Here is a 23,789-nt window from a genome sequence, read left to right as displayed (position 1 = left end):
ACAAAGTTCAAAGGCATTGTGTTGCTTATGTTGCAAACTTACAAGGATAATAACTAAGAGTTTTCAGAAGCTTCTTAAATTGAAGAGAACTTTCATGTCATTTTCCTCTATCTGGCTCATCCCTACACATTCTTATTACTACGTATCGCCTCTTCATGTTCACAGTATTGCTGAATCCTCCAAAGCCAACCTCTCATATTTTAAGCCCAACATCACAGACATCAGTCAAGATATTATTGCAATGTCTCAAAGTAGAAGATTAGGAGTTAACTATAAAGTTCCCTCTTCAGGCCTTCTCTTCACCAAGAGTTTTACCTAAATAGATGTTCTAATACTTTCATTTTGTGTCACGTGCAGAGGTAACCGTATCTCAGTGGTTTTGACTGTACTTTTGCTCCATAAAACACAAGTGTCAGCATGTTATATCAGATCATTCCAATACAACGTTAACCTTTGCTGGGAGATATTACAAAATCAGTCCATCTCATGCAAGAACACAAGCAGGTAGAGCCTTCTAACGGCAAATAAGATGAAGTTACAAGTTGTACTGAAGAATTTTACCTCTTATCCTAAACAAAACATTTAGACAAAACAAAAATACAGAAGCTCCCAAACCAGATAAAAAGGCAAATTCCTCTACAGCTAGAATAAAGCATTTGCAAAAATAAAACCCAAAGAATTGGTTGCCTCTTTTCATAACTCACATCCAAGCACAACTGCAACATTTTTCACCCCTTATATTTTCACTTTTCTTGTATTAAGAAGAATTAAAAGAGCTTTTCTTGGATTAAGGGATTTTGGAGCACAGGAATGCCAGATCCAAACACTACTAGGAAAATGTGAGCCCACAACCAAATATTATGCAAATAGGCACAAGAAAAAAGCCAGAGAAGAACAATAGCTGCTCAGATATTTACAGTTTAATTTACTATACTATACCTGATTGTAATGATTGCTCTGAAACTACGGATGCAGTAAGAAGGAAACAAGAAAAAAGTTAGTCAAATAAATAATTGGTTTTTAAAATTTTCCAGCAATGTGTGAGAGAACATGCTGTAATACACAATTTATTACACATAACAATTTGCATCAGTTAAAGCACATTTTTTATGCTGCAAAATCTAAAAAGTTCCACAACAGTATTAACAAATTCTCTTTTCTTGCTTTATTAATAATGGATTTACGTATGATGAAGTATCTCTCTAATTAATTCACCACCTAGCAGACAATGCAAAGACATTACGTTCAGTGAAGAGCGATTAATGTTCCTCAGCTGACAGGAGCTGCAAATATTGAAAGGACAGCTTGCATTCACAGAGAAAGTGAGAAAAAACAAAAATGATTTTCAACTAATTTTGAGGTGAGGCCAATTTAATAGGTTTCAGATACAGGAAAAGTTACAATAACATGAAGCCTTGTGGTACAGAAATGAGATGAAAACAGTCTTTCAGGTTCCACATAGGAAATATACAAATACCCACAAGATGAAGACTACAATTGGGAAAGAAATTTTTTGCTTGTGCCACAGATTTACACTGAAGCTTTGACACATTTTTCTCATTCTAGGTTGAGAAGTGTCCAGAAGAAAGGGGGAAAAAAAAAAAAAGGAAAAATTAAGAATGTTATTAATCCCTAAAAACGGCAAAAACCCACCGTTTGCGGCACTCTTACCTGGGATCTTGGAAAGAAGACTCAAATTTTAGTTCCTTCTTTGCCCAAGAATTAGCTCCTCTATTTTTTATGTCCCAGGAGAGTACTCTAAACACAGCCCTACACCGGGCCCACTTACTATTTCCCTGCCCATCAGACCTGCAGAAGGATGGGACATGACTAGTCCTAGGGACCATGTAAGGCTACACCTCTGTTTGGGGATGCAGAATGCTGTGGTTCAGCTCCGTGTTCTGATTAGGCGAACCACTTTCCTGTAACCAGACCACCCAAGTCCCACATGGCTACTCTGCCTAAGCAGAGTTTCTTATTGAAATCTCTCTGATTTTGATGTAGAATTTCACCCACAGCCTGATAAGCTTTTGTGGTGCACACGTTCCTGAGAAAGACTTCTCACAAAAAAACATTTTGTGATGGAAAATCATTCATCAGGAATTTTCTGATAGCTCCTGTTATCTTAAATTGTCTTCCATTATCAACCCCCCTTTTGTTCGTCAGTACCCTAGAAACCAAAATGAAAATAAATACCAGCATTCTTAAGCTTGAGAAAAGAATAAACACTTTCTATCTAGTTTAACACCATGGTGAGAATTTCTCCACTGACATGACAGATCAAATTAAGGAAGACATTTAGCAAACAATAAAAAACACTAATATTTTAATAAATCAGGATTTTTTTTCCCAAATTCAGCACGTAATTGTCATGATTAACACTTGCTATGAACAGATTTGAAGAACTGAACAGAATATATCTAACATGCTTCTACAGTAAAGTTCTGACAAATATGCTCCACAAATATTTACCTATTACACCACCAGACATCAACAAAATATACACAGTAAAGAAATTACTGCAGCATGTTAGTTTGGCAATATTAGTAAAGCAGAAGTAACTTTCATCTTTTAATAAGCCAACAGAACATAAAATAGCATTTATTCTTTCCAATATTCCTTTGAAAACAGACTCCATACAGCTTTCTTACACCAAATAGTTATCAGACAGATTAAAATCCTGAAAGACACATACCGCGTAAACTGCTGGTGGTTAAGAGAGCCCGTGCTTTATCTGCTAAATCACTATTTAGGGTATTTCCCAATAACAAAACATCAATGGCCTCCTGCTTGGAGCTATCAAAAAAGTTATTTTGAATCGTTCTGGTCACAGAACGAGCACCATCCTTCAGCTTTCCAGCCTGTTAGGGAGGAACACGTATAAAATATTTTATGTTGGACACTGCTCACAATAACATTGGCAATACTCAGTAACATATTTATAAACTGCATTAATGATTTTAAAATCTAAGGCAATTTCCTTCTTTAAGTGTTAAATAAAGTCTTCTGAGCCTACCGTACTATGTGTGCTTCCCCCCCCCCCCCAAATGCTAAACAACACAGTAATACCTTCAATGCATATCTAACACCCAGATTATTCCAGTTTAAATTATTTAAATTAAAAAAAATACTGCAGGGAGGGGAATAATTCCCCCCCGCCCCCCAAACCCTTGGTCTTCAAAAACTAAATTGATACAGTGCCATGTTTAGACCATCATATGGGATTTTGGGCTTTTCCCCAAATAGTGAGAGATGAGCAAGCACTTGAGTCCAAATGTCATGATACACGAATACGTATGTATATGCACATATGAGCATATTAGTTCAGAATTCCCATTCTGAAATATTCATGCTAAAAAAAGACATAGCTTCAACTTACTAAGACACCTTAACTTCTTAAAATAACATGCAAGTCTCATGCAGTATCCCAGAAGGAACATATACACTAATCTATAGCTATATACATACGAAGACACTGTCGTTGCACACACTGCACACAAGTGGCACGATTGAACAGTGCTCCAAAAGAAGTGTCCAACTACCTGAACTAAACAAGAATCTCCAAGAGATGTACTGCTACTACAGATATTCCCTGTGGGTCAGACACCTAGAGGATAATGTAATCAACATGTCATGCAGTCTCATACTCGATTCAAAAACCAGCAGTGTTAATCTGTGTACATAGCACTGACAATGACAGGCACAAAGACATTTTCTTGATTACATCGTTTATTGTGTCTTATGCACGTAAGTGTATTTTGCCTGTGAGGTGTATGTAAACACATGGTATTGCATGTATATGAAATATAGACCATAATCCATCAGGGATGCTGCATGGTATTATATTATTATAAAAAAATACTCCAAGTTTACAGCTTGCATTGTTTATGAAGGTCTCTTAAATGCATGAGAAAAAAGACAAAAGCTTAAGAAAACTACAAAACTAACCCATCATTTAGTTCTATGAATTGTACTAGACAAAAAGAAAGAAACTACTCTTTTGTCAAGGATAAGTAGTAGTAAATTGGCACCATGATTTTTGGACGACAATGTGGATGAGGTGTTGGGGAGCATACTATTGCAATAGGATTTTAATAGGATGCTGCTCCTTTTCTGTCAGACAATGTATAACTTATGACATGATCCAAAGAACACACTCACCATTCACATATCAGGCAATTAATTGAAAGGAACCCAGAGAAAGCAAAAGAAAGAGTAGGTAAGGAGTTAGATGTAACGAGTATTGTAATACTTTAAAAAGGACTGTTTTTCAGTATAGAAATGGATATTAACACATTTAAGGTTAAAATATTTTTTCTCCTATCCTAAATTTCCATATTTTTACTTCTAAGTACTCTTGGACTTTGAAGAATCAAACTGATGAGCAAGAAATGGAAGAATTTCAACCATCAAACTTTTCATTTGAGAAATGAGAATACAACTAACAGCTTAAAAACTACATTTTAAAATATCTTATCAGAGTACACAAGAAGATATTGAGTAGTGACCTGGTCAGGTTTCACTGAAACAATGGCAAGTATTGTATGGCTTTGCAAGTATTAAAGATCCTCTTTAAACAGATGGACTTCTGTCAGGGATGCTGTGTTTGATTTATGAGATGCAGTACTCATGAATAGTTGTACCAGGGTAGGGATCCTGTGTTATTACAAAGACAGCAGAGTAAATGTACTCTGTGTTTTAAACATTAAAAATGGAATTGTAAATACAGTAAACACATTTTACAAAGTAAAAAATTTAAGTAGCCAAATGAATGGCAGAAAACTATTAATTTAGGAAAAGAAACAAGTAAGGTTGAATGAGAAAGTCAGGAGAAGGGAAGACACCCCATAAAATACTTACTGTAGTTTTCCTGATGGTCTGGGTGACATTTTTGTAAGAAAATAAAACTAAATATCTTTAACCAAATTCCACTCTATACTAAAATACAAGCAATTCCCAAATGAAAAAGTCTTGTATGCACCAATTAAGGGTAGAATAAGCCACAAGTCTATTTTACTTATTTTCTTTTTATGTAGCTTACTTCGATGCCTTGTACATGTGCAGAGAAGGACTCTGATATGGTTTGAATGAACAAGTGATGGAAAAACGAAACGGTCGACTATGAGTACACAGTATATAATATGGAATGAGAAGTAGCGCATTCTTGAATAAAAAGAACGATATGAAAAGAAATTTTTAAAGGAACTAAGGGCAAAAATTGCTATGGTTCAACATTTGTTTGTCTTGACAAGTATCACCTGATAAGAGAGAGAATTATGGAAACAAAAACAGCAACATCATTAGAAGAAAAACAAAAGACAGCATTAGAAAATCTGAACAACTCAGGCATCAACAAAGACAAAATAAGTTGAAGAGAATCAGAGCATTACACTGCCATGTAGTATGGAATTGTTATCACAACATTAGAAAGCAAGGTAGAAACAGAATTTGGGTTTTTTTCAGTAATTGCAAAACTAAAGAGAAATAGCTGGAGGAACATGCAAACAAAATACACCCAGCTGCAACCTGTTTTATTTTAACGCTGTTAATAAACACTAAAAAGCATGAACAACAACGTCCAGTGAAACACATTTTAAAAGAAAGGAGATGTAGTGAATGAAACTGAAACAATAGGAGGCAGAGGTACAGAGAGAAAAATGAAAATATTCAAAGAAACTAAAGCTGATTTGAATATACTTTTTTCTGAACTATGATCTAAAGAAAAGTTCAGAGCCTCATCCTTTCCTACGGAATGGCGTTATCTGGGAGGCATGGGCATGGCTGAGAAAGGATGTACTGAAACAAGGTCTGGTTATTGACATAACCAACCTTTTTATGTTAATTTTTTTGGGTTGGTTGGTTTTTTTAGGATTACAAAAAAAAGCACATTTTAGAAAAGAAAATCTCATAGTTGCTATATTAATGACAGATTTTTTTTAAACCCATACTGAATACTGCTAAAGTTTTTAATAAAATGTACTTTACCTTAGCTTTTCCTTCAAGGGCTCCAGTTCCAGCATAAATTTTACTGACAGAATCACCATTCACAGACCACATGGATCGGAAAACTTCCTGAAAGCGAGTAACCAACTGAGGCTTCTCAGCTAATCCTAATACCTCCAGTTGTTTTGTTAGCATCTGCAACAGTTGAAGACAACATTTGCAAAAGAAAAAACTTTAAATGTATTTATTAAAAGGTACATTATATTTTTTCAGCATATATGCACAAAAAAAAATCTTTGGTTTATATGTATCATTCTGAACAAACTGACACCATGTCGTGTTTGAAAGGCTGCATCATACATGTAACTTTAGCACTGGCATTTCATTTTCTTTTAAAGATAGGCAGCAATATAGGAAAAGAATTATGTAGTTGATTTGTAAATATTTTCATCTAAAAATTCACTAGTTACAAGGTAAGCTATTTTTGGTTCTCAAGTCTTTCTACTTACATAATTTAGAATTAAAGCAATTCATGTTCTTCCCAAAAAAGTGTAATACCAAACACACTGACCTCTATTATCAAATGGAGCAGCAACAGAGCTCTGTGATCAGTGAAATAGCAATGGCTTCTGTTATTCACTCTGTTTTCATGCATAACACACTGCAATCTTTACCCTTACAATCAATATACCTGTAGTAATTTTCCACAATGCACAGTCTACATTAAATGCATTTAAATTGTATACATATAATAAATATAAATGTATTATTTTACATTTAAATACATTACTTAAATGTAGCATTATGCTCATGGATGTAGAATGGGACATTGTACCTTGTCTGAAATCCTGGTTTATGGAATCATGATTATTTTAAAAATGTCAAGTAAGTTTCTAGTGTTTATGGCTACCAACATAATACTGAAAATAAATATAAAAAATGAAAAATAAATAAGAAAGCTATTTTCAAGAGCTTTTAAAAATCTTTAAAACCTTGAGGTGTCCAATGGCAAGAAGGAGGAGTCTAAAATGATGAAAATAAAATGACATAAAGGTAAAATTCTGAAGGTTGGGCAGGAATTAACAAAAGTTACAAAAGAAAACTTGCAGACAAAATTAAGTAGAAATAAACAAGAAAAGAAGCTTCAGAAATTGAGTGCTTCATCTTGTAATTTTAGGTGGTCATCCAGAGCTCAGTACTTGTTATATGAAGTATCTATCATGTTAAAAAAAGTAAGAATTTAAATATTTCATTTAAATAGAATTTTAAAATTAAGCAAGCAGCTCATGAGGATTTATCATTTTCCTTCTTATAAATTAGTTTTATACTTTTAGCTCTCATATTTTTGCTGAAATCATAATTTAGCTCTCACCAAGGAAAAATGTGGCACACCTGGTCTAAAAAAAACCAAAGACGATATTTATCCAGTTCTTAAAAGGATGACAAAGGAAAAAACAGAGCTGCAAAGCTAAGTTTGCCATGTAAGTACTATACGCATTAAGAGCGTATAAAGATTTGTTCTTATGCCATAGAAAACTAAAGTATTATCAGTAAAATACAAGAGGCAATGTTTCTCATGGCTCATTTAAGATAACCTAATTGCTTACTTCAAGCTTGCATTTCTATCTACAGTGAACTGTTAAACTTCAGCAAACAGATTTAGGACCAGGAAAGACTTCAAGGTAATCATTTGTCTCTCCCATAGCAAAGTCAATGCAGGATGGACAGATATACAAACTACAAAATGCAATACAATGCTGTGAGATTTTCAAAGCATGCTGCTACTCTTTTCAACACACAGTGAACTAAAGAAAAGAATAAGAATTATTTTTCTTAATTTTAGTAATTAAAAGGTGTGACCCCTCTATGGTACATGCAGAGCTGAAACAATGGGGGGAAAAAAAAAAGGCATTAGATCTCTCAAACTGTGTTGTATCTGTTACAGTATGTACTGATGTTGAATGTTAAGAGAAAAATTTTCAGAGTATTTGCATGAGGGTAAACAGTTCAGTATTCCATTTGACTAAAACACCAATGAACTGGCAACAGTGTTCACTTGGTAAACACAGCAGCAAAGCACTACATATTCCAGAATCAGAAATGTTTGTTCTACAGCCAATGGATTTTGCAGTTCTCACAGAAATTCCTCCTACAGACACTAAAACAAGAGCACTTTAATTAAACAAAATTCAGAAAACAAAAGAATAATCCTTTTACTGAGTTTGATGTTACAGCACCCATAACTTTCCATTTTTAAACATGCTAAGGATTTTATCTTTATGAGTCAAACTTAGTTTATTAAGATGAGTGGAGTTGTCCAAAGTTTTTCAGAGCTACTCTTTCACCCCAATCAGTACTATTTTACTCCATCAATTCCTATCAGGTTCATGTGTTCAAGCTCTACTGTATAAGCCTGCAGGCTAGAACCTTTCTTTCAATAGCAAGCCAATATGCTGAAGCACAACCTTGCAGGAGGACTGAATCCCACAGTTAATTTCCAACTACTCAATTTGAGTGTGGCCAAAGCCTCAACCATGATATCGTCCCATGAAGAATTCACAGCACGGTGCTGTGAAAATATGAACACACAGCACTGGCAGATGCTAAGAACAGTAATCGTACATACTGAAGAACTTCGTCTAATAGAGTAACTGTGAATGCAAGTGTTTTTGTGAAGGACTACAACACTACTACCCCTTCTAGAATTGCAAGCCTGAACCTTAACAGACATAAGAAACTGACACCTAAAAAAGAATTAACCTTTTTCATAATGCTGCATGACTACCGTTTAATTACAACTACTACACAACTACTGTTTCTGTAATTACTAAGATCTGGTTGCCCCAGAGCAAGAAAAGTATCATGCTATAAATCAAACGGCCTTCTATGAAACATTTTAATTCATCTTTCATAGGGAAGGTAATGCTACTTTTACAGCCTAATTGCTACAGAAGCATCAGGAGCAGTTGTGTATCTGGACACTGTTTTTCCTACCTCTAAGCCAAAGAAAGCCTGCACGCTGTTTGTTCTATCCAGACAGTCCAAGCAGTTTGTTCTGACAGTACCACTTTGAGATCTGTGCCAAGGACAACGAGAGACAGAGAGAGAAAACAACTGAAATAACTCATTTAACACACATATCATCAACAAAGACAGGGACATCAAGATCTGAACCAGAACAGTAAATCAGGGTATTGTCAGTGCAATGTTACTGTCATCACAAGTATGTTTATAAATGCGTCAGCAATAGAGGGTTAGCTCCAACAACAGCAGTGAATTTTGCAGCAATGTTCACTATACAAAACTAATTTATTTTCTGCAAATAACATGAGTCTTTCTTCTTCAGTTTTTCTCAATTCTCCTTGCTTGCTCGGTTAAAGCGTTATGCAGGATTAAGTTTTCTTTTCAAACAATCCAACTAACACACTTCAAGAATCTCAGAGGGAAATAATAACTCTTAGTTAAAACAAAAATGAAAAAAAAATATATTAGGACAGTTCTTGGATTTGTTTAACTAAATTAAAAGTAACAAGAATTTGTGATAAAACTAAAGCCAATTTCAACCCCTCATTACTTTCTCTTTCCTCCCCAAATAAAAATGAAAAATAAGCCTCTCCCCCTTAGCTCGACAGATGCTTGAGGCCCTCAAGCACTCTGAACTGCTCTGCTCCCCTTTCTTTGAGAGAAGCCCATTAACTAGTGCTATGAAGTTCTCAGAAGGATCATATTAGGCAACATCCATGTTCTTCTTGCCTGGCTGTGAGTACAAAATTCTGATGGCTCTCCCAATGATACACACTTATTCCTTACTTTTGTCATTCCCACCACACACTTTGTCCAATTAAGTCAGTAAGGCTTCATCACATTTACCTTGAGATCTAACCATAAATTGTAGAAAGTTTTGAAGAACTTTCTCCAAGATTATTTTTTTCATTACTTTCTCTGTATTTGATTTGAAATACAAAGCAGCTTGCTATCTGTGTTAGAAAAAAAACCTGACATTCTCCAAAGGAGATGGTCCATGAACTTACAAAAATCGTCACTATATCTTTTATTAACGCAATTTGTCAAGCTATCACAAGCCACAGCCTATTTTGCTTTTGTTCTGCTGTCAGTCTTTTTAATGGGTGATAATATTATTTGAATCTCCATCAAGACCAAATGGTGTTCTCCCGACATGAAGTGTCACACCACTTTTAAAGCTTTTTGGAGAATGGTCACTGACGTTTTGAGGTGGAGATGGGACCTAAGCACCCTCCCACTAAATCTAATCTTATTCAGGCCTACTAAAACCGGCCCCTGGGGGATTTAATCCCACAGCCAGGTTAGAGCACAGAGTAGCACCGGAGCCCTCTTCTCCTCTCCCACTGCACTAGAAGATGAAACCCCACTGCACGTGGCACAATCCCCTCAACTCAACAATTCTCTTTCTCATGGAGAACCTCACTCAGCAGTTTGCTCTGGTATGAATTAAAAGGAGTAAGGGTGTGGAAGGGAGAAGAGCAGGAATGTTGCTGATTTCTAGCCCTGCTTCCCTTCTCCTGCTGAGATACGCATAGCCTTTGCTCTAGGAAGAGGAGTGGGGAAATAGAGACAGAAGTACAAGTACAGCAGGACTGGGAAGTACAGAGCAGGGCAGAAAACATGCATCCCATCCATACTTTGTGGAGAACTGAATCTCTCAAATGGGGGATCCAGGTGCAAACAGATTTAGAAAAAGATTGCACTAAAAATGGTATGCTCCATCACTGAGGAAAATAGGAATAGCATTATACAGGAAGATGGAAAAATATTCATTCTTTAATCCCATGTGCATGCACGCAAGAAAAAGGACAATTGTCCATTTTCACCAAAATCATGAGGTCAAAGGCCTGAAATTAAGTCATGGCCCATCAATGTTTCAGATTAATGTCATTTTCCATTAAGATTTTTAGAGCATATTCAGAACGAGACAAAATAAGTGACACATATTTCAGTTGTTGAGCATCATCTTGGATACAATAAAAACACAGTAACAGAAGTAACATTTTTTCTCTTATCTTCTTGCTAAGGGGTGAAAAGCATCCCAGAACCATAATTTAATTTGAAGAAATTTACAGAAGTTATGCACACAAACCTTTTAACCTCCTTTCCATCAAAATAAAAAAATCCACACTCTAAGAATTTCTGGACTTGAGGTTTAAGTACACTGTGTAGTTTTTCTGCCTTTCCACCTTTAACCATTTGATGATAGTCGAAGTTCACCATTTTGATATCAGCTGAATGTTCAGACGCTTTCAAATGGCTCTGACATTGTAAAAAGAGAAGAAAAAAGTATAAATATACCAGTATCTGAACATATAGTAGTATAAGCTAAATAAGAGGCTACAAATATTTTTAAGGCTGTTTTATTAGCTATCTTGTTTATTACATGCTTTCTCTTAGGTAAAATGAAACCATTTTTATCACTATTGCTCAACAAAACACTCAGAACTGATTTCGCCTGTGTTTTTTCTTTTTCTTGTCACAATCAAACTCAATTTTTTCCTTACTATACTAGGGGTCACCAAGACAGTCTACAGCCTCTTCTACTGTTAAAATGCTTCGATTTGCAAAGAGCTGTTTCAGTGGAAATCCCTTTCACTAACAGTCACCATTTTAGACATACCTGCCAGCAACAGGGACTGAGTAAACACTCCATAAACTACTACTGAAAAAAACCAGACAAATTACTTAGGTTGCTGTGGAGGGTAGCTTGAGCAAAACTTTCCCTAATATTCCCTGGAAAATCTTGAAGTGCTCACAAGATCTTTGTTGGCAAAGCTATGATCTGCACTGGGCATTGATATGCATCTGGGAGCACTAATGTCTCCTACCAGGACAGCTGGATACAGAAAAGATACTAGTGAATGGCCTAAGATATTCAACCATTATAATACAAAGGTGTCCTGGTTTCGGCTGGAATAAAGTTAATTTTCTTCCTAGTAGCTTGTATAGTGCTGTGTTTTGGATTTAGGATGATAATAATGTTGATAACACACTGATGTTTTACTTGTTGCTAAGCGGTGTTTATACTAAGTCAAGGACTTCTCAGCTTCTCATACTGCCCTGCCAGCAGAGGCTGGGGGTGCACAAGAAGCTGGGAGGGGACACAGCCAGGACAAACTGGCCAAAGGAATATTCCACACCATACGACATCATGCCCAGTATATAAACTGGGGGAAGTTGGCCAGGGGACACCATGGCTCAGGGACTGGCTGGGCATCAGTCAGTGGGTGGTAAGCAATTGTATTGTGCATCACTTGTTTTGTATATTCTATTATTATTATTATTATTTTCCCTTCCTTTTCTGTCCTATTAAACTATCTTTATCTCAACCCACGAGTGTTACTGGTTTTTTTCCTGATTAATTGCCGGCTGGGGTTAAACCATGACAAAAGGGAAAAGGAAAAAGGGAAAGGGAAATAACAGATGGCTATTGACATGTTCTCTGGCTTCAGACAGAACTTCTCAAATTGTCAGTATTTATGGACTACAATGTGACAGTTATTTTTAACCTAACTAGTGGGAATTCATGAAAATGGCCACTTATAGTTAACATCTTCTGAACAAACATTTCTATTTAATCATGAAGCAGCTTTTATGTTTAAATTGATAAATTAATTTGTGATTTTTAAAAAATATTAAGGAATATATCCAGGAATTCCAAGGGAAGGATTTTTAAAAGAAACATTGCAGTATTAAATACCATAAAGTAGAATTTATTTATTCACCAATTTTATAGTGCAAAAAAGATTTATTTTTTAAATAAGCCACTAATAAGCATGAAATATGAAAATAACTGAAAATCCCTCAACATTGTCTATGTTGCTGTTATAATTTTTCAGTAACCAATCTGAACATAATTGAACACTAATTGTATATACAGCTTTTAAAAATTAATTTCATGTTATGCATCTTAAGCAGTGCTTTTATGATAAACACAATTTTACCCACAAGTGGTAGTTGCTCCAGAGCATAGCATACCTGTTTCATTTTTTGAAGGCTATACAAAAGCTTCATCGCAAACAGGCAAATTCCAAGGATATGCACAGTGAGAGAATTCTCAGACTCACCTGAAAAGCTTTGCTGAGCATGTGCTCCCCTTCTTTTGCCCCAAGTAAATTTACAATAATTTGCTTGCCATATAAATTTTTAAGAGTTTGGAAATGCCTGTTAACAGAAGAAAAATTCCACACTCATCTTCTGGCATGCAGAAAATTAACATGAACACCTGCAACGCTGACTGAGACTCTGCAGAAATGTACTGGGTACTCTAATAACTGCCACAAGCCTTTATTATGTCATGTCCAAACAAATCAATATAACTCAATAATAGCATACAACCATTGACTGCTATTTAATTAGGATAATAGCACCAATTTAACAACATACATTTACTTAAAACCATAAGGCTGTGAAGCTGAAGTGTCATGGCAGGAATAAAATCAAAATATAAATTTTACTTTTATACAGCAGCTGACAAATATAGATTATTCAATGTAATCATGATACAATTTTTGTTTTCAATTTAACAAAGTATTTCACTATTTTAAATTTTCTTCAAACTTTTCAACAAACCACTCAAAGTCACAAGCAATCCTGTCGAAGTTTGAAAAAGCTGCCCAGGCACTTCGCTGCTTTGCTGAATCACACATTTGTATAGACAAAGCCTCCCGTTTGGAATAACATTTCCCATCCTTCTGATGCATCACTTATCAGAGGTTTGTAGTGCATTAACAAAAATTTAAGACATTCTTTCACCTGTCAAAAGCTGGTGCATTCGCCTCAAAACCCCTTGACATTCTGACACGATGGGATCCCACCTATGACATAAAGACAACATTAAATTATTTGTCTTTAAACATTTGACTAATTGTTCTTCAAAGACCTCTTTTGATCCTAAATATGGCCTAAAAATTCATTTCACCTTCTAAATGAAATCTCCCAAATTTATTCTGCTTGCTATGGTGTGCATTCTTTTTATAGGCTTTTCTTAAATTCCTCTTCTTTTTTCTAAGAAACACTTTTTTTATTTAATATACTTAGTCATATCATCTAATTACTTCTTGTTTTGAGTAAAAGGCATGTAAATGTTTCAGCAGTTCTATTGCAAAATGCCTATATGTCTAGTTTAAGGTACCTAGAGTCTCTGTGAGGCATGAACTGTTTTTAATCCTCCCTGTAAAAACTGTATCACAGTAGTAGTTGCTGATACAATCCTTCTTTCAAGAAAACTGGGATGAAATTATATTACAGTAACTCTTGATCCATATTGACTTCTTGAAGAGACTTATTCTCAAGAACAATTCAGAAGAAAACAGTCTCTTTGGATGCTCTTAGATAACCTATTTCAAAATAGCAATTTAAATTAAAACAGAAAAATGCAGAACTTCAAAGAGAAAACATCTAAAAAGCAATGGACATTCAAATCTTGTGCAAAACAGCATTTAGAGACTCGAGAGTAGCAGGCTTCATGAATTAAACAATAGCACCAACTTGCTCCCAAAGGATAACCTCATCCTGACAGGTAACTGTGCAGAAGAGCCTGAACGCTACTGTAAGATGTGTAAAAAGACATGAATAAGAATTATCTGTATAATTAAATCTATCTCCTGCTTACCTGCAGGCCTGGCTGTTCCCAAAATAATGGAACAGATCCTCGAATCTGTATGAAAGATGACACAGAGTCATCTAAAAATATCACCTGTCAAGAAAAAAAACATAGTATTAATAGGGATTACAGAGTGTAAGGTTTTAGGTTTCTTAGTCTTAGCTAGACATAGAATAAATAAAATATATTTACATACTACATATTCCACACTACAAGCTAAAATATTAATTGTGTTCCCTAGACTTTTCTCTCTATGCCTTCTGAACAATTCATGAAAGAAGTTCTGGCACTCTCATGCTTCCTTGCAGAATCATGATTCACAATGTCTATGAAAATACAGTAAACTTTTATTATTTGGGCCTGAATGACTTCTGTGCTAAGAGTAACTTGTTTTAAAAAACTTGGTAAGACCTTCCTGTAGGAACGGTTAAAGTGTACACCAATGCACAGAAAATAACAACGCAGCCTACTCAGAACACCTGCACAGATTTTGTGCATCAGAATCCAAAATGCAATGGTCTATTAAGTATGTAGGAAAGGAAACTTTAAGTGGAATGATATGCCACAGTCATCTAGTGACATTAGCCTGCCAGGAAACTTGGACAGAGAAACTGTAACAACAGTGTTCTGACTAAACTCCTGAAATTGGATGTGTACAAGCAGAGACCTTCCTGGATAAAATCCTACTGAAGTCACCTAGGTTTTGCAAAGAGTCAGTGAGTCAACCAAAGATACCTACTCACATGAATAGAGTTGCAGGAACAACATCTTGATAACTAGGTTATCGTAAGAAGTGAGCAAAGAAAGGCCAGCAAAGAACGATTTAATAGCTTCTTGCATTTCTGTATAATAAGGGCAAAGATATGCAATCAAATGCAGTGGAATTACAGTGGCCTTAACTACCTTTCAGAGGAGCTGTGTTAAGCAACCATAGGAACGCTTTTATCTTTCCTCAACCACAAGGTACCATGTATTTGGCAAAAATCTCTTGCTTGTTTCTAAGGTCTTTTACTTTACTACTAGCTCAGGCCAAAACAGGTACACACTCACCTACAGCTCAGGAGGCTAAAAGGAAGTGCAGCCACCTACAGCAGTTCAGCTGATGTATAACAGCTTCTTAAGCTATTGAAACTCAGACCCATGCATGACCTTACCCTAAGCTACACTAAAAACCAAGATCATCAAATTATGTAACCTACTTACATTCCTTATTTAGCAGCAAAAGAACTATTCCAATATCTGTTGGTTATAGACTTGACTTGTGATCTGTTGATTTAGGGCAAAAAACTATCCACACACATGCTTATCGTGAGTTCATCAGCCAAGCAATGTGCACTGTAGTGTAACATACCTGCTCTGTTTCAACAAAATTAGCAACGTGACCATCATCATTTGTTCCCCGGACGTTAAATCTGGTGCCAGCCCGTTCACAGCTTAGTCGTGAAATGAGACAAGCCTTTGCTTGCTTGTGAGCCGCATAAATTGTCCTTATCTCCACTCCTCCACACATGAGACGTAACAACCAGTCATCACAGTTCACACCATAGTGCTTCAGATGTAAATGCAGTGACTGGTTCCTATCAGGAAAAAAAAAAAAACCCAAAACCGAAGGAAATAAAATACAGCTCAAATTGTTAAGCCAGCTACTAACTTCTTATATTTTACGACCACTACTACAAATAAGAAAAGGAAAATATGCATGTTATAGTTTTATGATACAATTCTTATTTAAACATACTTGAAATAGCAAAGTTTACAAGAGAACAGCTTAAACGTTTGCACAATAAGAATATGGGGTGAAGCCATGAATTTTAATGACCTTAAAAAAATAACCCTTATAGCCTCTGCTCTTCACCCAGCAAAAAACAACACTCCAAGCTTGTTTATATTTCTCCACTCAGACTTGCTCTGAGAAGCCAAAGATTACAGACTCTGGGAAAAGCAAGCCAGAATTCCAGTTACGGGGTTACTTTTTGTGATGGATAAAGCACCATCCAATTTCGCACCACCACAAAACAAAGCTAGAAAAAAATTCTTGTCAACATACATTGATTATTTCTATTATACGTCACCATAATGCATCACTTGACCAGACAAGCTTCCAGGAATACATTCACAGCCAATTGATTTTAAAATGTCTGTAAATATCAATTTCAGGGTTAAGTGTTGGTACATTATATACTGCATATACTGTTCTCTAATATCAATTACTGCTCAAATGAAAGAAAGATCCACAGCTTGGATATACCTGTGCGTTAAGTAGTACCAATCAACACTGTAGTAAGTAAATAAGACTAAAGTTTGGGGTTTGTGAGGTTTTTCGTTTTACCTCACTCTACTGGGGCTTGGCTTTTGATCTTCTTTGGAAACATTCACTTGTATAAAAAGGAAGTAAAGTTTTCTGCATAGCAAAGAAAAGTAAACTCTAGTAAGACGGCTGGTTTTGTCACCGCCCAGAAAATTCTACCATAATTGCAAATAACGTATTTGGTATAAAGGTTGAAACTATTCACTTTAATTTTAGCCTTTTCATTCTAAACTTCCAATTAAAAAAAAAAAAAAATCTGCAACTTATAGAACACCTCAGTTCAATCATTAATGAAGATTCTAATCCCATGAATCAAGTATGCATTCACTTTACAGAAAAGTATACAGATGCATTACAATAGGAGACTGAGAAAGCAAACAATATTCTTTCCCTGGGCAATCTGAGACCAGAACTTTTGAATAGAAAAAGCCCAAGAAAGCTTACTGAAGTGCATAAGCACAATACTTTCTGTTATTGACTTTTAGTGTTTACATTTCCAGATCTTGGAACCTGGCACATTCCATCTACCTCCTGTGAGGACTGATTCTTACTGAAAAAAAGCCAGGTAACTTAAGAAGTTTCATGACAAGGGTCAAAATCAGCCAAGCTTATTTGGACAGGGTCAACAGGCATCATCATTTCTCAAGCCTTGAAATACTGACTTATCAACAGAGAGCCCAGCCTTTTTCCAGATGCAGAGAGAGACAAACAGCTAGGTTCCTATAACTCCTGTAAACCTACATCAAGGTAGATGTGTTTCTGAAGACTAGAGCTTATTTTCTGTCTTAATACACATATTTTGTCTTATATAGCAACCTGATCATATTCCTCTATCTGACCAAACTAGTGGCAAAGAGTAAGTAGCACTGGCACATATGCCAGAGCTGGTTTGGTGTCTTGTATATTGGACAGAAGAGGGGGGAAGATGTAGCTTTTCACCTGTTCTAACAGCATACTGCCAAGTCTTCAGGACCCTTCCACAGTTCATGGACACATACACCATTTTTAACAAAGGCTGAAAATATGGGAGCAGAATTTCTTACATGACAGTATGCATCCCTGGCATTATTTAAGCTGCTTATTGGCAAAACCAGCAGTATTCCTTTTGCCAAGAATTCTCTGTGTGAAAACCTGTACTTTATTCTAAAATTTTCTGTAAAAAGATCGTGCGTTCAGCAGCCAAGCAATGTGCACTGTAGCATAGCCTACCTGCTCTGTTTCAACAAAATCAGCAACATGACAATTATCTGTGTAATAAAACTTTTAAAGCCCTTTCATATGTTGGAAACCCACTTGGAAACTATATATAAACACCACAATATTTTAGAATCCAGAACGTTCAAAAGATTAGAATATTCTTTAAAGCTTCATTACCACACTCATTTTAAAAAATTGACACACTTGATGAAGAATTAAGAGACACCAAAGTTGAAACACAACATCACGACAACTGTTCAGATCAAAGTATAATATCATAAGCAGTGAAAATCTGTGTCTTCCAATTAAGACACTCCAAGTGGCCATGGAAACGTTGTATCACTAATAACATACTTATGTCCTTAGAGTTAAAATAATGCTATTCTACCTCCTCAACATTTGTGGGACAAAGGTGTACATTTAAGAGCTGATAAAGACAAGGACAAAAACTTGTCACAGATTAGTTTGTACAGGCATGCATTATTCTATATAATGTCTGATAGAACGCATTATGAACTCACCAGAAAAACCTATTGTCTGTGGTGTGCTCCTGCATGCTGCGGTGAGCATTGAGACTAAGATCTAAACTGACACCAGTTGCAGACCACGCAAAATAAAAGTTTCCCGAGTTCAAAACTTTGCGCACTTCTGAAATACGATCCTCATCTGTTGAATCAATTCGTAACGATACAAATTCAGTGGAAGTAACTCGAAAAACTTCAGAGTCTTGAATCTTTCCCACAGACATGCATCCTGTTACTAGAACCAGATAATGTAACAACGTGTCTCCTGTAAAACAAGAAAAGGCACAGGTAACAGAATGAATCTTACTGGAGTGTGACGTTGATGTATTTATATGCTTAAATGCACACAATCTGACCCCAGTTTGCCTGAAAAAAGTATAAAAAGAACCAACATCAAGAACTCATTCTCAAGTTCCACAGAAGAAAAGGAAACGCAAACAAGAGAAACTGTGCTGGAAATAACAGGGATTGTGAAAACGGAAGTTGTTTTTGTCCACTCCCTCATTTCTGGGAGTGCTCCAAACTTGCAAGTTACTCTACAAAGACAAAAAATGAAAAGAAAAAAAGAGCCCCGTTCCTGCTGCGAAGATCCTGTGCTGTGCTGTTTTACAAGAGCAGCACAATTTTCTTTCCCAAATGAAAAATTAAGGTTTTACATATTTTACTCACCAAGGTTTAATCTTAATACACCCAAAAGCCCATACGCATCCATTACTTTGGAGTAGGTATTCTTGATTGTGTCTTTTTCTGCAGAAGCTATGGAGAGAAAACATGAGATTTTATAATGTAAAAGACCATACACTACGGCAGGGGGAACGAGTCCACTCTAAACTGAAAATCCAAGAGATTACAAAAGCAGCGCTTACGTGAAACTTCTGGAAAGAAATCAAAATGTATGAGCATATGGCATTTTATAATGGAAAATGAGTATTTGAGTTTATGACAAAGTATGATCTCGCTATGTTTTTAGGCAACAAAAAAAGGACTTGCAAAACCTCCAAGTGATATTAAAGGAGAACGTTGGCATTTTTAACATCATCATCATCATCTCCTAATATAAAAAGCATCTAAAACACAGGCAAATGAGTTCCATGAGAATGCTCTCCTGCAATTAGTTAAAATTAGAGTAGTGCTAAATGCTGGGTTTTTTTCCATGAAAAAAATTATCCTGTTTCTCCAAGAATAAAACTGTGATGTGGCAGTATTATTTCCAGATAGGTAAACAAGATTATCACAAGTGCATTTTAACTAGTCTTAGATATATTCCAAACAAATAAAACCTCTTGTCAGTCCACAATATAATGTTATTTAAGAGCCATGTCTTCGATTAGGAAAACACAATTTTCATAGAAATTTTTGAAAAAAAAAATTTATAATATTTTAGAAGAAATTAAAGTATATCTACCATTATTCACCTGGGAGTTAATGTTAGTGTACGCTTTAAAACTTTAATCAGCACTCGAAAAACCAGGCCCACAAGGTTGACTGCAGAGCCAGGTGACAGAGATGCTGCAGAGCAGAAACCGGATCCCACCTGTCCTGAGCTTTTGCTCATGACTGAGACTGCACCTGAAGCACAAAGACCGACAATTCCAGCTGTGCCACTGGATCCACAGGGACTGAGATTTCTGGGTCACCAAGGATCAGCACCTTCTCCCTCCTCAGAAATGATCTGCTAATTAATTTTCACTTTGACACTAAAAAAATCAGAATTTGACATAAAGAAAAGCATAAATCGAAACGCCTGTTGCCCTGGCATTCTGCTGTGCTCTCTCTCACATTAGCTGTATTTTCTTTAGAATTGCTATTGTGAATCTTTCTAATGAGTATTCCCTAAGCTTAGCATAGCCCTGCCTGTGCACAAGCCTATCCTTTCTGTTCAAATGTCTGCCAGCTCTATTATTAAAGTGGATCAGAAAGTCCTATATAGATGAAACAATGATTTAACCTTAGCCTGAAATCTAAGCTCATTCAATGTTTTATTAAGTGCATTTTAAAAAAGCTTCTTTAACTATTTGCACTGATATGCTGTATTCCTGTAATCCAGATGCTAAAGATAAGAGAGTTATAGCAGCATGATTATTTCCAAAGTCCTCACCTACAATAAGTGTTAAGACTTGCAGCCAATCTAAACACATTGTTTACAGACAGTGATTTTGTCAGCATCGCCAAACCATGTTTTTCTTAACCAGATCACCATCAGGCTGGAAAGAACAACTTCTAAAGTTCAAAACCTGGGTCTTTCAATCCATTTTTCCAGCAAGCACTTAATGATGTCAATGTACTCTTCTAAACTCAACTTTCGCTAACCAGAGAAATGCCACATTCTTCTTTCATATTTCAGATTATTAATGAAAGATGAGGTTTAGTTTCAAACTTTTTGCAGGCTTTTTCTTAAAGGTGCCTACCAGCGTTTAATGACATTTCAGAACAACGGCTTTTCTGTCTTCTATGGATTTATTCTCTTTTTCCATTGCACAGAATGCCCATTATCCTTGCTAAGCCTTAATAAGTAAATGCCCAAAGTACATTAAGTAACGTGGGCTTTGCAAATTCAGATCAACAAAAAAGGTCACAGCTAATAAAGCAGCAAAGGGTTGCAAAAACAAACAAACAAAAAAATGGAAATAGAAAAACTTACTGTGGCTAGTCAATCATTATTTTCTTAACAAAGCACCCAAGCACCAACCAAAAGCATTTCACGCCATGTTTTTCAGTTACATTAGATCTAATACAGTGTGAACTCTGAGTAAAGCTTTTCCACAGTGAGCGTGTAAGTATTTCTACTTGCACTGCCTGCACTTTGCCCATCTTTCTTTTTTTTTTTTTTTTTTTAAGGCCAAAATTCACATGGGAAAACAGCAAACATTGCACACCTCAGAAGGTTCACTTCATCCACCCTGCCCTGGCCCATCCTCACCTACCCCCAGGTTCCAGCCACTGTCTCTGCAGAACCTGAGTCTAGGCGCAAGGTACATTTAACAGGCCCCACAGCAGGCAGCCAGGACGCAGATCTTACCTGCAACACGCTCCTACCGCCCTCCCATAAGGCGGATCATGCCTACTACGAGTCACAACTTTGTAACATAAATTTGTAAGGCAGATTGCCCTTCATTGAGGGCACCCGTTTGAACCTCTAGCCATCAGCATTCAGGAAACCTGAAAGAATGATGAGATTTGGTGATGACCGATATTAGCCAATACAGAGGGATAAAAAATGGTTATCACATAAACCTCCTTCTCCTTAAGAAACCAAGCTAAAAAGAAAGCAGTCACAAAAATAGCACTGATAGCAGAAAAGGGAGCAACTCCACAGCACCACACTGCTGCCTCTTCCCTACCACAGCAGCACCAACCCACGCTACGCAGGGATGTTTTGGATGGTTGACTGCAGCAGCGCTCAGGCTGCTTTCAGGGTAATGCACAGTAAGGGACTTGCCATGGTCAGGAGTGCTACAATACTAAGGAAAGGCACTTGAGTTTTCTGAAAACCAAGATGAAATCAGGAACAAGACACAGCTACACCACACTCCTTTCCATTTTCTTGGGAACTGTTGGGACACCGTGGGGACCAGCATCTCCCTGGGGCACAGGTAGCCATGGGGGGGTCCCCCAGGGAGGCAGGGCAGGCTGGGGGGAGCCCCAGCCCAGAACATCAGGCACCTCTGTGGGGATGGGCTGAGGCCAGGCCAGGATGTCAGTCTGTGGGCAAGGCTCAGGCCTGGTGAGGGTAACCGGGGCCAGATACAGTCCCAGGATGGCCAGGGAAGCCATGGGGACAGGGACAGGCCAAGGCTGGGCTGGGACATCAGCCCGGCTCGGCAGGGCCCATGTCCAGGCTGGGCAGGGCCATGGAGAGCTGGAGACCAGCACTTTGCTGCAGCATCGCTGGTGAAGGGACTGACAGCCCTGAGGGGACTGAAATGGGGTCCTGGGCTGTGGGCAAGGTGGGGGAAGCCCCAGGGGGGCTGGGCAGGGACAGTCAGGGCTGGTGGTGTCCTTGGGGCCCTGACATGAACAAGCAGTAATGCTATGCAAACATGCAAATGGTTGTACAGCTGGTTTAGACCAGAAGTCCGTTTAGCCTCCAAACATTTACAAGAATTTCCTGAACCGGCACCTCCACCAGTACTAGCCACAAGGATGCCTTTCATTTATGGATGCTAAAAGAAAAAAACCCAAACACCCAGGCCAGTGTAATCTATTACTGACTGCCACTGCACATGGCATTTCCCATTTGTGAAGATACCAAAATTAAATTTGCAGGTTTTCATATAATTCCCTACCAAACGATATGAATAACAACTTAAGTGCTCTGGAGTCACTCAGATTCTCCCCATAAGTATCATATTTAACTCCTCCTTCTTCACCAAAGCAGTAAGCTTCATGAAGATCTATGCTTTCTCACTTCATTCAGCATGCAAAGTCACCGGATACAGCTGGATACGCAAGAGCCACTGAAGTTACAAAAATACATGGCTAAGACCCCATCACTATAATATCTTATATTCAGTGTATGCAAAGCCAACTTTCAGTTTCCTCTATGAATAGCTGAAATTACCAGCTGGGTGAACTGCAGCTTAGAAGCTAAACCACAGGAAGACTAAGGTAATCCTGACAGAAGGAGAGAGCATTTCCAAGAGCATTTCCTCATTTCCTCTGTAACATTCTTAATGAATGAGAACATCTCTTCCCAGAATGGTAGGTTGGCCTGCAGCCATGAGAACCCTTTTGACTTTGATTTATGAGCTCCATATCTTGAAAAAAATGTAGCTAATATAAATATGCACTCAGAAAAACATGAAGTCCTACAAATTAATGAAGCTACTTCTCCTTGAGAAATTGACTTTTCTATTTATTCATCTTTAAATGGCTGGAAGTAAGCAAACACAATTAAGGCCATCTGAAAAAAATGTAAAACGCTGTCACTTGCCAAGAAGAATGAATTAAGACATGTAACTTCTCAAGACAGAAATTACCAGCTGGAACGACAACCTTCATCCATAACACTGGACTTAACAGATTTTAAATTACACTGAGCACTAAACAGTAGACAATACAAGCATACATATGTCTGTGTATAAAGATGGACACAAAACATTACAAGGCAGTACTACTTCTATTATTTTGTGTCAGTTCAGATGTTAAGCAGAAAGGAAATTAAAAGCAGCTTCTGCTTAACCCA

The 23,789-nt window shown here is 36.9% G+C and overlaps 1 protein-coding gene across 2 annotated transcripts in view; it reads right to left on the bottom strand.

Moving 5' to 3' along the window:
* Positions 1-23,789, bottom strand: part of SYNJ1 (synaptojanin 1) — a 64,974-nt gene that overhangs the window by 33,897 nt on the left and 7,288 nt on the right. Inside the window, exons 2-12 of one of the 2 annotated variants that reach the window (XM_050908343.1) lie at positions 19,274-19,360; positions 18,602-18,869; positions 15,927-16,152; positions 14,585-14,668; positions 13,726-13,787; positions 13,038-13,134; positions 11,060-11,229; positions 8,938-9,019; positions 5,986-6,138; positions 2,696-2,852; positions 940-963 (exon numbers count right to left, since the gene is read on the bottom strand). In XM_050908343.1, the coding sequence (XP_050764300.1) occupies positions 940-963; positions 2,696-2,852; positions 5,986-6,138; positions 8,938-9,019; positions 11,060-11,229; positions 13,038-13,134; positions 13,726-13,787; positions 14,585-14,668; positions 15,927-16,152; positions 18,602-18,869; positions 19,274-19,360 (1,410 nt within the window). Of the gene's footprint in view, positions 1-939; positions 964-2,695; positions 2,862-5,985; positions 6,139-8,937; positions 9,020-11,059; positions 11,230-13,037; positions 13,135-13,725; positions 13,788-14,584; positions 14,669-15,926; positions 16,153-18,601; positions 18,870-19,273; positions 19,361-23,789 lie in introns of both variants that reach the window. The other variant, XM_050908335.1, reaches the window with a different exon arrangement.

This window comes from Gymnogyps californianus, chromosome 1 (genome assembly GCF_018139145.2).
Source record: "Gymnogyps californianus isolate 813 chromosome 1, ASM1813914v2, whole genome shotgun sequence".
NCBI classification, from domain to species: Eukaryota; Metazoa; Chordata; class Aves; order Accipitriformes; family Cathartidae; genus Gymnogyps; species Gymnogyps californianus.
This window is presented reverse-complemented; position numbering and strand designations above follow the sequence as displayed.